This window comes from Ptiloglossa arizonensis, chromosome 13 (genome assembly GCF_051014685.1).
Source record: "Ptiloglossa arizonensis isolate GNS036 chromosome 13, iyPtiAriz1_principal, whole genome shotgun sequence".
Classification (NCBI taxonomy): Eukaryota; Metazoa; Arthropoda; class Insecta; order Hymenoptera; family Colletidae; genus Ptiloglossa; species Ptiloglossa arizonensis.
The window spans coordinates 7,926,846-7,943,130 of NC_135060.1; the positions used below are offsets into that span (position 1 = coordinate 7,926,846).

The 16,285-nt window shown below is 43.5% G+C and overlaps 2 protein-coding genes across 4 annotated transcripts in view; one reads left to right on the top strand and one right to left on the bottom strand.

Annotated features, from left to right (window-relative positions):
• The first annotated feature begins 168 nt into the window (after positions 1–168).
• LOC143154063 (coiled-coil domain-containing protein 43) lies at positions 169–1,720 on the top strand. The gene is made up of 3 exons (XM_076325841.1): positions 169–359; positions 654–1,042; positions 1,105–1,720. Exons 1-3 carry the CDS (start codon positions 195–197, stop codon positions 1,175–1,177), a joined length of 627 nt encoding a protein of 208 aa, XP_076181956.1. The 5' UTR covers positions 169–194; the 3' UTR covers positions 1,178–1,720.
• A 768-nt stretch (positions 1,721–2,488) lies between these two features.
• Positions 2,489–16,285, bottom strand: part of LOC143154062 (uncharacterized) — a 419,640-nt gene continuing 405,843 nt past the window's right edge. For 2 of the 3 annotated variants that reach the window (XM_076325839.1, XM_076325837.1), the window contains 8 exons: positions 15,305–15,446; positions 14,660–14,870; positions 13,646–13,744; positions 13,310–13,468; positions 11,699–11,837; positions 10,958–11,273; positions 10,289–10,418; positions 2,489–9,731 (listed from right to left, as the gene is read on the bottom strand). In XM_076325839.1, the coding sequence (XP_076181954.1) occupies positions 9,164–9,731; positions 10,289–10,418; positions 10,958–11,273; positions 11,699–11,837; positions 13,310–13,468; positions 13,646–13,744; positions 14,660–14,870; positions 15,305–15,446 (1,764 nt within the window). In that variant the 3' untranslated portion in view covers positions 2,489–9,163. The remainder of the gene's footprint in view (positions 9,732–10,288; positions 10,419–10,957; positions 11,274–11,698; positions 11,838–13,309; positions 13,469–13,645; positions 13,745–14,659; positions 14,871–15,304; positions 15,447–16,285) is intronic. The other variant, XM_076325838.1, reaches the window with a different exon arrangement.

Here is a 16,285-nt window from a genome sequence, read left to right on the forward strand (position 1 = left end):
TCTTTCTCTTTTTAATCGCTTGTTATCTTTGCCTAGAAGTACCTTTATTATTATTCTTTGTTTATATTAGCATTGAAGTATTTTTAACAGGAATTCATTTCATGTGCAAAATTTTCTGAAACTCTGGAAAGAAAAGTTTTGCAAGATTCGAGCGTGTTGCCAACAACAGACGCGAAAAGTTGAAAAAGCCGAATATGGCGCTCGCGACGAAGTCTTTTGATAGTTGGCTCAGTAAGAAGCTACAAGCTTTAAATACTGACGAATGTGTTTTTGGATTGTACATCAAAGGAATTTTAGAGGGTGATGAAACGGAGGATGAGAAGACCGAAGCCCTTGAAGACATACTCGCGGGCATAACGGTGAGGAGCACACGGATTGTGAGGTTAGAATGTGCTTGCTGTTCGTAGCTGAAGTTTATCAGCCGGTCAAAAATAACAGGCGGAACTATTATTATTCTATCGTTGGCTTAAATGTGTTTCTTAAAACTTTGTATATTATGTGACTTATTTTTACGCATGCATGTTCAACTGTTTTGATGTTTACTGTTTTCTTTAACATACTAATATAATGCGACAATAACGTGTAACATTCAATTTTACACGCAACACCATTCATTACGAAATTTGTAAACTTTTGGTCTTGTTGATTTACAGGATGATAACATTACTAAACATGTGTCAGAAATTTTGAGTGCTTGGGCCAAATGGCTACCTGTTGAAGAAGAGGCAACTTCGAAGGAACCTGTGGAAGATGTGGATGTTAGATTGGCACGAATGCTGGAGTCTCAGTCTCTTCCAACCACGACGCAAAGGAGTTACACGGAAGAGGAAAAACGAATAAGGGAAGCCATTCTTACACAGTACAGTCAAATGTCAGAGGAAGATCACAGCGAAGGCGATGCGGACGAAGAAGGGGCTAGCGGAGGAGATTGTGGAATTGAGAAAAATACAAATGCTGCCACAATAATACAACAGGAGAGAGAAAAGAGAGAGAAGGCTAAATTAGAAAGTCAGAAGAAAAAGGAGAAAGATAAGGAAGATCGGTATGTTAATAAACGATTATTCTTTACGCGTAAAGATGTAATAAATATTTTTTTTCATTCAGAGAGAAACAAAAGCAGTTAAAGGAAGAGAAGAAGGAGAAACGAAAAACACAGAAAGGAGAACGAAGAAGGTAGCATCGGTACAACAAGATTTTAAGTTTTATCTCGAGACTTAGAGTAATCGACTGCAAATTAGCATATATATAAATCTGTGTTTATTCTTGTGCATGCAACAATTTCCAACAACTGTTTCAGTCATTTGCTAATAATATCCTGTTAGTAATTTGTGTCCGTAGTATGCATATTCTGAAAGAACACAAGTTCGCGCGAGATATCAAACGTGTGTTGCTAAATATTGTTAATTACATCCTTACGGTTTGTAATATTAGATTCTGTCCCTTCTATCGGTTAAAAGTCTTTGTAAAACATTGTATTCTTTTGTAAAATAATTTTCTACTTATTTTTTTTTTTTATTCTCAAGAAATATTGTTTCAGTTATATTCAGGACTTGGTCTCCAAGACTAATTTTTTTCTGATTTTATTCAATTCGGCTTAGCTAATGGCTAAATATAAAAAATGATGATCTGGTTATAGATAAATAATTTGTATTTATTATTACGTTTAACGTATCATGTTTCCTCACTAGATAGATCATGTATTTAATATCGATACATTAATAAACCATTTAAGTACTGAACGTCAGACCTACCTGAACGATTGCAACCGCATAAAACTATTTTCCTAATTTCGATAGGCGATGAAGTACGTGTTGCCAACGAGAGAATAATTCTATTTAGAGACGAAAATTCGAAGCAATCGGTTACGTGTAATTCAGTTGGTCGATAATCAATTGATCAAACATCGTTCTTGTATTTGTATTTTTTATTAGTATATATTTACACACAAGATACCGTGTCGAAACCGAGTCATCTTGGTATTGCATTAATAATGAAAGACAAACGCAGTAAGATAAAAACAAACGAACAAATGATACAAAAGATGATGATGCTTCAGTATTGTATCGTTACATATACTAATGTCATTATCATAATCATTTATTATTAGCAATTCTTCTCTTCGTTCACTATAATTAAGTTGGGCAGAAATTGACGATCTCGCACTTATACGATATAACAAGATCTTCCCTTTTCAACGCCGAGTACAAATCATCGTATCAACTCCTGCTCTCTCGCTCTCATTCTCTCTTCCTCGCACACCTTCCCATATTTTTCTCTGTTCCTCTGTCTATAACCTTTCCTCCTCCCGTTTTTCTTTTTATTCATACTCGTTAACACTTTGCAAAGCTTGTTATAACACATCGAATTAAACTTCTCGGATATAGTATCGATTTCTATGAATACATTTCAAAGTAACACGCTAATAGATTCCTAATGAAATCACGATTAGAATTTACGCCATCGATTTTTATCTCAACATGCAAAAAACTGCGTTATTACCAAAGATATATTTATTGTTACATTTTGTACGTGCTTCTATATTCATCGGATAGGATCTATATTAATAACACAAAATCCAATAGAGAGAACTCGACAATGATAAAAACATACAATGCGGAGGTTTACAAATTTGGTTACGATCCCTCATTCAACAGCAGCAGCGCAGAACTCCGTCGACCGAATAGACCTATTTCGCAAAGAAGGATGATACTCGCTGCTCGTACTCGTGCTCTAAACAATGTTCAATTAGGTGAATTTCGACGAGACGCAAACACAAAACCGTTGCTCATGATTGTCCTATCGAGGTTACTCTAAAAACGATCGATCGTCGTAACCATTTGATAGATCGATGCGATACTACGGATCGATCGTACGTCGAGAGGGGAGGGGGAAAAGGGACGGTCGCGGGATGGCAACGATCTCGCCATGTATGCACAGTTATTATCTAATTGAACTCGATAGATCTAATCACGTTGTTAACTCGATAACTAGTTGCACGCTGTCCTAACAGATATACGCTAAGAGCATTCCACGCTGAAGCCTGAAAGAGAGTCTTCCCTTTTTCCTCTCGTACATATTCAGATCTTTCATCGCCCCCTTTTTCGTTACAGTCCCGGACTAGAAAGCGACTGTCGTTTTCGTTCACGTTACTCCGACCATCGAAACCAACGATTTTGGATCATGACGACGATCCTTTCTTTCCGAATCAAATCGAACTCAACGCGAAAGTCTTCCCACAGACCGATTCGTCGTCTCGTTACTCGAGCTCAAACAACATATCTCTACACATCTCGTTCGTTCGTTCCACCAATTTTTTTCATCCCGTCTCCACGAAAGTATACTTCGATATTATTTATTTCCCTCGGGCGTGTCGTCTCGCGTGACACGCGAGGACGCGGCGCGATCAGTTTACGTAGATTTAGTCGATCCTAACGCACGTAATTTGATCCCACTGTATACAATATATAGTGAACACAACTAAAAACTCAAGGACTGTACAATTGGCGCAAACGATTCTTAAGGACGCAAAAATTAAAATGAATAAAAGGAACAAAAACGCGACAAGAGGCAGAGGCCTTTCCCCCGCTCGATCTCACCACGTTTCGATGATACACGTTCGCAAATTTTTTGCGCCAAGCGTGTTGTTCAGTCGACTCGATTAAACCGTCGGGCGTATTAAAAAGAAACCGACACGCGAGGAGCAGGTGGTTTCTCTCGTTCTACGCGTGCGCGTCTCTATCGGTCGCTCGTTCGTTTAAACGCGTGTAACGTTCTCAGTTGTACAATGCGGTATGTACCTCACCTCGCGTCGAATACGTATCACCGCGTGCGGGCTGGCGGCGATCACGAGCGAATGGTCGTGTTTACCGAACGCCCTGTGCGCGTTCACCGCACGCGGTGATCGCATACGATGTAGACGAGAGAAAAACCTTGCTCTCGAGTATCCGTTTTCCCGCGAACGATTCGATTGACGCGACTGTGCATTCAAACAGTACACCAAACAGTGGGAGGGGTAAAGGGGAGCAGGTGCTCCGTATACCGGAGCTACGTTGTTCGAACGGTACTTTTTCATTTTCTATTTATTTCTAAATGGATTACCCTATATTTAACTCGTTTTTTGTCGCTTTTGCGTGAATTTCTTCTTAATACGTAAAATCGTATATGTATATATGTATATATGTATATGCAGTAATGTAAACACATTCTCGCTAGACGTATTCTCCTCGCTAAGTATTATCATCTGTCTCTGTTTACCATTTCTCATTTCTCTGTTCGTTCGCTTCAAGTACACTTACTCATCTCGGACGCACGCGCGTTGTTAATGGTAGTTATCATACACGATTTGATATTCTTGTTCGCTATAAATCTGTGTGTACGGATGTGTCTATGCGTATGTGTATGCGTGTGTGTGTATACGTGTACGTGTTGCCTTAGACGCTACGCTCGTTAAATGTTAGACTCTTCGTTCCGACAACAGTTGAATGAAATTCCTCTGTGGACAGCCCTTTCTCTCTCTCACTCTCTCTCTTTCTCTCAATCTCACAATCTATCTATCTATCTATCTATCTATCTCTATCTCTCCCTCCCTCTCTCGCCGTTGACGCTTTTGGGTTTCTAACTATTTTTCACGCGTTCCGATCGAACCAAATCAACGAATTCACGAACCTGCGGAAGATTTTGTAAAATGTATATATAGTGGACGCGTTCGCTTACTCGCTTAACGCTACCCTTGTCAGTCGTTCTAGCGCGGGTTCGTTCTTCGTACGTTTCAGAATTCTTCGTGGCTGCTGCAAGATGAGGCACTTGTGACAAAAAAACAAAACGTACCCAAATATCTCTGTTGTCATCGAACGTATGAAACTGATGGTAAATACAAGTAGACACGGAGCGAATACCCCGACACTTTCATCGGTCCGGTTACGATTACTATACCATATCTCCCGTTCGTTCATCGAAATCGCCTAATCGGTATTTACATCGACGTTACGTCGTCCACTCTCTTTCTCTCTCTCGAGTCCATTGCCTCGAAAGAATTACGAGTCACCCGGGACGTTGCTCACGGTTTGCGAATTTTCTTCTCGACGTTAACTGTACACGGATCGTTGTCGCTTGCACCGAATAAACCTAATCGCACGAGGCGAGACACAACACGTTTCCACGTATCTCGAGCAACGCGTTCGCGGAACATTCGGGGGATGTTATCGAATCTGGAGAGAATCTTTCGAGTGTTACGAAATTTTCCTATTTCGCGCGATACAAGGGGAAATGTTACGGGAGGGGGGAGGGGATGGTAAGAATTCTTTGGAAACACCGAAACTTTCAAGTTTTTCACGTTCTCTACCGAAAGGAATCGTTTTCTTTTACTTTTCACGTCGCTCTGTTTCATATCTATGTCTTAGGTTGTTTTGTATCTAAAAAAAAAAAAATAGGAAAAAACAACAGAGATATTCACGTGCTTTTCAGATACCTCACCCTGTGTGCGTTGTTCGCGATTCCTTTCCACGGTTAATCTTCGACTTGTCGCGATATCGTCGACGATAACAATTGCTCGTTCTTAGGGGGTGGGGGGTGGGGGATCGGGGCACGGTGCGAGCCTGTCTCCGCTGTTATCCAAAACGCGCGAGTTTCCAACCCCGTGTGTATCAATGGAAGAGCTCACAGGGGAGGGGGAGGAGGCGTTTGCGACGGAGAATTTTCTTCCAAGCGCGTATACAAAAGTTGCTCGTCCGTGACGAACGTTTCTCGTCGTTCGAGGGTCGTACACAGCGATTCACCTTGCTCGTAGCGCGTGCAAAGTGGGGGAAGAAGAAATCGTGCGCCGGAAGTCGTCTATCTAAGGACGCGTTGGGGTGTTTGTGACGTTCGATTGAAATCGACAACTCGCGATCAAATCACACGATAACATTTTCCACCCTCCGCTGTGGAGGGGAGGGTAGGCGAGAAAATTAATAAAAATGCGTTTCAGAGGTGGTGGTGGTGGTGGTGGTGGTGGTGGTGGTTGAAGGGTGTGATCTCGTGCGTTCGTATACAAATACTACGTGAAAAATGTATTACGTATCTCGACGAGTCCTTAACGGTGAAGGATCTCAAATAAAATTCTACAACGACGTTTGTTTGTTTTTTTTTTTATACTTCAGTCTTGTTACGCGAATCTTTACGTTTTCGTTTCTTCTTCATCGTCTTCTTTTTCTTCTACTTCTTCTTCTTCTACTTCGTCTTCTTCTTCTTCGTTTTCTCCTTCTTTATTCGTTTCTTTTTTTTCTCTTCTCATCTCACGCGCAAGAATCGCGCTCGCGGCAACAGTTTTGGTATACGCGGACTTTTGAAAAATAGTACGCCTTCCGTGGGTTTCTTTACCTCGTGGGTTCAGCGACAATGCTCTCTCTCTCTATCTCTCTCTCTCTACTATTTTGCTGTATCTCGCACAGCGGTGAAGCGGTTCGTTTCTATGGTGGATCGCTCGAAACGCAAATGAAAACGAACAGCAGACGGACGTCGGAAGATCGCTAACACGAGGAGTGGTATCGCACACAAGCTACGGGTGTTACAAATAGCTACGAGCTCGAGTATCTTTCGTCGAGTCAAACTTTCATTGTGAATCTCTCTCTCTCTCTCTCTCTCTCTCTCTCTATCTCTCTCTCTCTATCTCTTTCTTTCTTTTTCACCTTCCTTCGAACACGAGAGAGCCAGAAACACGTCGTTCGCTCGTTTCCCGCGCGCGTTATTCGGGCAACGTGACAATTCACACGGTTACAAGTTCTCTTCAAATCCTTCGCATATACTAAGGGGCAGTGGTTGCCAAGAATCTCCGATCTTAATTTAATCTAACTGGTTGTTTAATCGGTGCGCGAAGAAAGGTGATCACTTTTGACAGCAGCAAACAGCGAGCAGAAAGGTAAAAGCGGTTAATCAATCGACGACGATGTCCCGATGAGACGCGAAATCAACGAGACCGAATAAATCGCAGTAACTGCGGCGAGTGCGTCGTGAAACTGTGTACCGGAAGACGACGAGATCCTCCGGGCCGGACTCTCTAAGAGAATACAGGACGATGCGGTTGAATCTTGTTTCCATCGAGATTAAAGGAAAAAAGCTGAACGCGTGCTCGTGAACTTTCTTGGATTCTCTTGGGCTTAATTAAAGTCTGTACAATTCTTAAACTCGTACAATTATAATACGTTATATCTCTGCGTTATTATACTCATGATAGAACTTTCGTTAATCGTAATTATAATCTTGCGATAATAGTGAGAGCGATAATCATATTTAAGGAGGAAAAAAAAAAATATATATATATATAATGATTAATAGTAATGAAATCATTATTAGCGATCGTTACATCTTAATATCAGAGAGATCTACATAAGACAGTGGTAGATTAATATCACAATAAGACTAATCAGGCCTCGTGAAACTGGGGCACGACTTCGTTTCGTCGAGTTTACACCACCCGGTTGCCTTGACGTTTCATTATTAATCACGGGACCCTGTTGTTTTTTTTCTTTTTTTTTTCACATTTTTTTTTTTCTCATTTTTTTCTTTTCCGCCACGGGGTTTCCTCTCGGAGACGACTCAGGTTCTCCCTCGACGTAACGCGCGAAAAAAATTCGATGCTGGCTGACAGATGACAGGGGGGGGGAAATGCGTCGCGCAGAGGGAATCGTTGTTAAAAACACATTCACCCTTTCGCTACCCTCCTCGTACAATTATTATTATTTATTATTATTATTATTATTATTACTTTTTTTTTTTCTTCGTTTACTTTTCTTTTCCTATAGTAATCGTGGATTTGCGAATCGGGTACACCGCGCCATTCCGTCGTTCGCGTTGTTTTTTTTTTCTTTTCGTTTTGTTTTTTCTTCGTTTCCTCGCGATCGTCGGGAGATTCGCGCGCGCTACTACACCGCGTGCCTTTGAATCGTTCCGCGCGCACGACGAACGGGGGGTTTGGTTTGTGGGGGGACGTGGGGGGTTATCGGTTAGGTTCCATTTCCACAGCTTCGATACCGATTCGCAAAGCGCATTTAAGCTAAATAATTCTTCGCTATTCTCTCGGTGGACGAGGGTCGAATGTGAGGAGGCCAGGGGGGACGAAATTCTCTCTCTCTCTCTCATTTTCTCTCATTCTTTCTCTCTCTCGCTCTCTCTACGTTTACTTTCTTCGATCGACTACGATTGTGGTGCATACACGTCGTTACGATTACCTGAGTGACATTTATATCAGGGGGTCAAGGGGGTGGATCAGACACGTTTCGTACCCCGTTCGTCGGGGCGACTGAACGAACGAACGCGAAACGATAACCCGCGCGCGCCCTCTATCTATCTCTCTCTCCTCTCTCTCTCCCGTTTGTCAGATCATTTTGGCCTCGTGGCTCGATGCATGCCGAGACTAGTAACGTTCTTCTTCTTCTTCTTCCTTTACTGTGTTTTCTTCTTTCTATTTTCCGTTTCCTATTTTTTTTTTTTCCGTTTTCTTTCTATTTTATTCATCTAGCCTTACGGCGTCGTCGAAAAAGAAATCGATCGGGCCGATCCAGCCAGCCAATTTCTGCATGCCTCGACGATGTCGCGCATCCCCGAAAAAACAACCGTGTTACGTCGTTGCTCGTTTCTCTATGCACACCACGCGCGTACACACCGGAGGGACACACGACGGCTACCGTTTCGCGAACGGTTACGATACAACGTGCATTATTATCGTTCATCGACGAGCGATCCTCTCTCGCGTCGAGCGCGAACCGCGCGAGCGAGCGAGCGACGAGAGGTCTCCCTCGTTAACCGAGGCGGCTGGTAGTGGCGGGTGATTTGGGGGCACGGAGGGGGGGCGGGGGGATCGGTGGCTAAATTGGTCTTAGTCTCACGGTCGACCGTGTTTTGTTGCTTTATTGTCGTGACCAAGTCAACCGTGGGTCGTGTTCAACAAGTCGCGTACTCTCGGACCGTCGTCCGTTGGACGAGAATCGGGATTTCTTCGTCTCGGATCGAACACCACCGATGGCTCTGGGGGGCTCTGGGAGGGCCTTGCCGGGGTCTGGAGGATATTTCCAGAGGGGGATCTCTTTCCTTGGAGGGACGTTATCCTGGTTGTGAGCGCGAGAGTGTTAGTTTCGATCGCGACACGGTACGACTCGAGAGCATCTAGAAGGCTAGCGTAGATCCGACTTCACAATATCGGCGGTAAAAACGTACCGGAATCGTCGAGATTCGGGTCCAGGCTCGCGACGATGTCGCCGGTAGACGCGTGCCTCGACGAGGTAGCGGCCTGCGTGTTACCGACCAACGCGCGCAACGCGTGGCTGCTCACGCTACAGTTCAGCTTGCTCTTCCCGACCAGGCCGCCGTTGTTGTCGCTGTTCTCGGCCTTGCTGATCCTCTGCGAATACTTACGGCTCCTGTAGAGACGGTGCATCGTGTACGGTGAATCCTCGACGGTCGTGGCGCGTTGCCGCGACGCGCTCACCGTCACGCTCACCGTCTGCGCGTGCGCCGATTGGGAGGAGGTCTCCACCGTCGTCGTGTTCGCGTTCGCGTTCGTGTTCGCGTTCGTGTTCGCGTTCGCGTTCACCGTCGTCGAGGATGCGACGGTCGTCGACGAAGCGACGGTCGTCGACGAGGCGACCGTCGTCGACGAGGCCACCGTCGCGTACGAGGGGCTCACGTGGGACGAGGACCAGTTCAGCCATTCGTGGCGCCTCGCCTCGTCGGGGGTCATGCGCTCCTTTGGATCCCACCTGTCGGAAACGAACGTACAATCGTTACATCGGAACCTCGCAACCTCACGAAACATTCGGGGGAATTTTGGACCGCGTTTCAATCGACGAGTTCGACTCGTGATATACGTGTTCTAAATTATTATTATTATTACGAACAGAGTTTACGAATTATTACGCCAGGCGAGTCCAACTCGTGATATTCGCGTTGAAAATAATTATCACGAGTCAGACTCGTCCAAGTACGGCGAGAAGTTGATCAACGAGGACTCGCGTCGATTGTCCGTGGAGATGTTCCAAGAATTGTATTTTACTTCTCCGTGTTCGCTCCTCGAGCTCATCGAAGAACCTTGTCTTCTCGTTGTTGCTACCCTAGCGTTCTCTGGTTGGCAACTGTTCGATAACTTTTATCCCGATTCGATACCGTCTCTTGATTTATCTTTCACGCGCGAAAAGGTATCGTTACCTCTCTACCTTCGTTCGAACGAAGTACGTTGAAGAATTTCGAGATTAATCGAAATACGGTAATAAGCGGTCGACGTCTTTCCCAAAGCTGAACTATTATGTGGAAAACTTACTCGAGGCATTTGCTGACGAAGTCCACGAAAAGGCCATCGGTACAGCGTAGAGCTATCGAGAGAGTCTTGCTACCGACCCACCTCTTCTTGCCCTTGCTATTTGTCACGCATCGAGGACCTCCCTTCGGGTCTGAAACGATAATTTCCGGTAAAATTACACACGGTCTTCGGTGCTGTGTAATCTCGCGCAGGGCGAAGGTACTGAATTGAGAAATAACGTTCACGTCTGTAAGTGTTCGCGGCTACGTTCAAACTTCGAATAAAAATTGTGCTTCTAGAAAAGTACAGGTACTGTTTCGATTTCGTACAGGTGGAATGCACTTGCCACGAGTAGTCAATGACCCACATGAATTTTCACAGTGTAGACAGAAATTTTCTCGGGTACCGTTTGCATCGAGAAACTATAATGAGACTCGAGAAAGTGATTTTTGAGTTACCAAAGCTCCTCTGTCGATCGTCAACAACGCGTTAACTTAATTTGGGGAAATCGTACCACCTTGTACGATTGTACGATATCTCTCCACTCAGCTTTAACCGTGGAGAAACTATGCATCCCGAGGACAGATCGAAGACTACTCGAGGAACGCGCTCCAGGGTTAAAAAGAACTTCTTTGTATCTCGTTGGTTCATCCCTTCCCGTGTGTTCTTCCGTTATTCGTAGCGTCTTACCGAAGTAAAGCCTGCGACGTGACGCATGATTCATAATGTGCTCCGGCGGCAAACCGAGAACCTCCATAATGCAGGCGAGCTGTTCGATTTCATCCTCGCCCGGGAACAATGGACAACCAGTGTACAGTTCGGCCAGAATGCAACCCAAACTCCACATATCGATTGGCGTGCCGTATGGAAGACCCAGAAGTACTTCTGGACTTCGGTAAAACCTGGACTGGAGGTATGTATATACACGTTGGTGGCTGTAGCACGAGGATCCGAAGTCTATGACCTTAATCGAGCTGCTACCCCGCTGTTTCAGAAGCACGTTTTCCTGTAACGAGACGAGGTTCGGGGTGAGAGAAAAATTTACATCGAACGAAAGCGCCTTCTATCAACCGGTTCACCCTCCCACCCCCGTTATAGCAACCCCCTTGTCTTCTCTTCGCCGTTTTTTTCACATCGTGTCTATTTCTTTCGTTAACTCGCGGTTGCTGCTTAACGAAAACTCGTGTTTCCCTTCTTGAATCTATCCAACGCGATTATTTAACCCTTTTGTTACCATAGCCGAGATATCTCGCGTTAGAATGTCACGCGACGCTGGGAAAGTTAAGAAATTAATTTGAAAAAATACAACGTATTCTTCGCTTCAAATTTTCGAACGGAAACATTCTTCTCTCGACGTAAAATATCTGCACGAGGTATCTCGAGAAAAGTACGCGTTTAAGTCGAGGTAGAAGTACACGTTCGCGTACTTACCGGCTTCAAGTCGCAGTGGATGATGTTTTCTCGATACAACAGTCTCAGGCAGCTAATTAACGAATTAGCGAATCGTCGTATTAGGCTCAGGCTAAATCCCTGGTAGTTATTCTTTTTGATTAGCTCGTACAAATTCAAACTGCAAAGGAAAAGAACACGCGAGCGTTTAATACTTTGCGACGATTCATTTTATTCGATGATTCGGGTCAAAGTTTGACCATTCTTTTGTTTTAATATATAAGTTACTGTTTCGGGAGAAAGTTCGGGTACGCGTAAAAAATTTCATCGGTCGAGATTTCGGTTCGCAGAAAAATGGTCGGGATATCAATTAGAGCGTAGATCAAGGTAAATTGAACAGCAATTATATTCGTTGGTCGGAAGGGTAGTAGAGCAAGTCGTTGCGGAGAGTAGGTCGTTTCTTGCGAACGAGGTAGAATTTCTGGAAGGGTATAAATAATTCAACAATATTTGAGACTCGAGGATATGAAATTTAGGGTAACGGTATTGCAGCCAGGTTGCACGACGGACCAGAGAGATTAGTATCGCGATTTGTGGATCTCCAATGATGCGTGTAACAACCCCAACGATGTACAAAATTAACGCACTTTGAAACAAGTACAAGTCTTCTAAAATTCTAATTCGAATATTTAAAGTTTGTACTAATATTGAAATTTTTGTTATCATTCGAATTAATAACGAAACAAATTCAATGCTGCCCTTTTCAATCGTATTAATTCTTTATAATGGTTCAAAGAATGTCTCGTCGAGTAAGAGATATATATAACTCGACTCAAGTTGCGTAGCGACCTCGTAATTGTGTATCTAATTAATCTACTTTTGTCGGTTTGGTCATTTTGAAAAAGTTACTTTTCAAACAGTCAATTTAGGATTCTTTTCTGCGCATAATTTTGTAACGTTTATTCGGTATTTTAAGCAAAACAGGTCAGAGTTACGGTAATTGGGTAGCTAGCGGTAAACGGATCCTCGTTTACTCTATTATTACCGTCGTTTAATTATCAAAAACGAAGCAACAACCCGCATGGTTCTCGTTACGAAGAGAATTAAAACGTTTCGGTGTTCGTATTATCGAATTTAATAACAAGAACGCGAAAACTATTCTGTTTTTAATGCGGTCGATTTGTGAAACAAAGCTACGAAAAAGAAGAAAAGAAAAGAAAAAAAAAAATTAGTTATAATCGTCGAACGATAATATCGGAGCGTAGTCCGTAGACGTGGAGTTCCGCGCGGAGTACTCGCGCGGAGACTCGTCATTCTCGCTCGAGGGGTTAACGAAGAGCACTTTGGACGATGTTCAACTCGACGCGACTCGACGATAAGAAGTTTCAAAAATGATGAAAAGACGAGTGCTGGTAGAAAATGTTAGAAAAATGTAAGGAAGGTCGATCGACGTTCGTCGCGTTACTGCAAATTCATTTCTGGATCGACGACGAATCGTCGTCGTTCTCTCGACGTAACGAGAACACGCTCGAGCCTCGAATATTTAACATACGGAGTGAAAAAAAAAGAAGAAAGAAAAAAAAAAGAAGAGCCCTCTCGAAAAGAGAACTCGGGAATGGCTGCCGGTAGAAAGAAACGCGTAAAACTTTGTACCTCATTAACTCGAAAGTGATGCACAAGTGGTTCCTGAAGTAGAAATATTCTAGCATGTGTATCACATTGTGGGACTCGTTCGCGTCCAAGTCTTTCTTCCTGAGGTGTTCCAAGATCTTCACCTCGATGAGCGCTTGGTGATGGAATCTCTTTTTGTTCCTGCAAGGACGACAGAGTGCGTCATTTGAATGAAGGAACAAAGCACGCGCGGCCAACGGATGCACCGCCGATGGAAACGGAGGGATGCGACAAAGAGTCTATAATTGAGCGACGCGCGTCCGTAATGTAATTGAAAGTGATTCACGGAGCATGACTGTCCGACGACCGTTTGCTCACCTGATGATCTTGATGGCGATGTACTGTCCCCTCTTGTGATCGAACGCACGGATCACCTGGCCGAAGCTCCCTTTTCCTATCACCTCCTGTATCTCGTATCTGAACAAACGAGCGTATCCAAGTCTCGTTACAACAATAGTAAAATTAACGAGGTATCGTAATATTCGTTGTTCGATCTATTGCGAGCGATTCTCCTCGCCGAAGAAACTCGAACGACGTACGCCATTTGGTACGCGTGGCAACGAACGGAAACAATTACATTTACCACAAATAATTCACCGGTACTCGTTATCGAATGTACACGCGACACGTTCGTGTTCGCGACTTATTGAAATAATAATAACAACGACTGTCGATTTTAGTTTCCACAATAATACTTTGGACGCGAATTCGAACGTACCGACGAGATTACGCTCGTTCCACGTGTACGGAGCCATCGCGAGGTAAAGCGTTCTCGTAAATACGAGGTCGAGGTAATTAATTGGAAGCTTTCGATGATTTTGGAATTTGAAAAAAGAAGAAGAAACAATGGAAAACTTCTAAATAATTACCGAATTAAACGTACAATCACTGCGACAGTTCGTACACGATCGATGGAACACTAACGAAGACCGCGATAAGGGTGTTGCTTTCTTCGCGTTTTCGACGAACGCAGCAGTGATCAAATTCCAAAAAAAAAAGAAGGAAACAATAGAAAACTTCCAAATAATTACCGAAATTAACGTTTTCATTTACGAGTACCGAAATGTACTGTACAATCACTGCGATAGTTCGTACACGATCGATGGAACATTAACGAAGACCGCGATAAAGGTGTTGCTTTCTTCGCGTTTTCGACGAACGAACAGCAGTGACCGTGCAGAACGATCGAACGTTGTTTCGCGGGATTGCGGTACAAATCGCGGAACGATAACGCGCGTGTACGTGAAACTCGGCGCAAATAAACGTGGTGTAGTAAGCCTAATTAAAAGGAAAGTTCCGCGAGAGAGAACCGAGGAAAAAAGGAAAACGCACCTGTACGAGATATGATCGTGGAGGACCTTGTTGTAGTTACCGTTTTCGTCGTCGTAGCCGCCGTTTTGGGGCGCGCCCTCCTCACCGTGAATTTTGTGGGTCACCAGGCCCAGATACCAAATCTCCGAGTACTTCTCGATCTCCACTCGTTCGAACTCCGTGAGCCTCGTACCGAAATACTTGATCGCTTTTTGAGGTGTCATTGGCCCGGCTGTATTTTCGAAAGAACGTGACAATACTTAAACCTTCGACGACGACGATCGTACAATTGTTAGTCGAATCGAAACGAAATAGAGGTAAGCTCTACAATTTGAACGATGGTCTTTATCGACGTATAAATCGACCTTCTAACCGGTTACACGGTGTCTCGATTGTTGAATTTATTTGAAATTTTAAATCGTTCTCAAATTTTTTTGTATTTTTGTATTTTGTAATTTTGAAGTATTTATGTTTCTGGTAATTACTTCGAAAAGGAAAGTACCGATTTCGATGATTTTTCGACGCGTCGCGGAAATGAATATTTCGAGCAACTTTTCCTATACGCGTAACGTTTTTCGAAAAATTTATTTTTCCAAATAATTACCGATCACAATACTTATCGTTAAAACGAACAACGTTTTCATTTTGCGCAAAACCGATACGTACGGTGTGGTTTGGGAGGTATGGGGTTGATAGGAAACTCGTGTATCGGCATATTGTGGATGTTGTTGGTCGTTGAATTGTTCGTGTTGTTGTTGTCCGATTTCTCCTCTCGTGTCGGCTTGGGACGAAAGAACGACAGTAGCTTCTGAAACAAAGAATCAAAGTTTAAGGTCGATCGAAGTGAATAACGAGCAACGTGAACACTACACAATAAAACCGCGATTACGGATTATTTATTATCCTCGAAGATCTCTTATCGCTCGATTTACAATGGCCTCTACAATATTAAAGTATCATATCTTTACAATAATCTCCGTTTTACTCAGCCGGCACTCGAATTTCCCCTCGTGGTGCAAACGCGTACAAATTGTTCCACGAATAGCGTGTCCGTGATTTTCAAATTTATTTAACAGCGGCGTGCAAACGTGTCGCGTTTTCGTCGCAACGATTTACAACGACCGACAGATTTGTCGACAGAAAAGTGACGAACACGGTGGTCGACGATAAATTCCACCAACGGACGACAACGAGAATCATCATCGTACCGGTGATTAGGTTTCGTGCTGCAACACGTTGTTCGCCTACGAACTCGCGGGGCGATAATTATTCGACAGAATGCTGTGTAACCCTTTCGCCATTACGGACAAGGATGTATCCGGTAACTGGACCCCGGATAATAATCCCGTGTCTACCGTGAATGGAGAAAAAATTGTAATTACACAAATGGTAATTTTACAAAGTGGAATTTTACAATAGTTGCGCGGTTGTTTCACACGTGTTCCTCGTGTGGAAAATATCAGAGTAGAATATCGGGAAAATGAATACTTTCCAAGATTTTCATTGAGAAGTGAAATGAAAACTTCATTTCTCTTTTATTCAATTGCAATTTCGTTGCCCTTTGTCCTACTTCGAGTTACAATCTCTCCGATTTCGTTCGTACTGCAAACTATATATACGGTATATATACATAAGTATATTCTTAGG

Excerpts from the sequence above, each read along its gene's own strand:
- LOC143154063 (XM_076325841.1), top strand. The coding sequence starts at position 195 with ATGGCGCTCGCGACGAAGTCTTTTGATAGTTGGCTCAGTAAGAAGCTA. Across the intron at positions 360-653 it reads ACATACTCGCGGGCATAACG|GATGATAACATTACTAAACA; the intron begins GTGAGGAGCACA and ends GTTGATTTACAG. Across the intron at positions 1,043-1,104 it reads GAGAAAGATAAGGAAGATCG|AGAGAAACAAAAGCAGTTAA; the intron begins GTATGTTAATAA and ends TTTTTCATTCAG.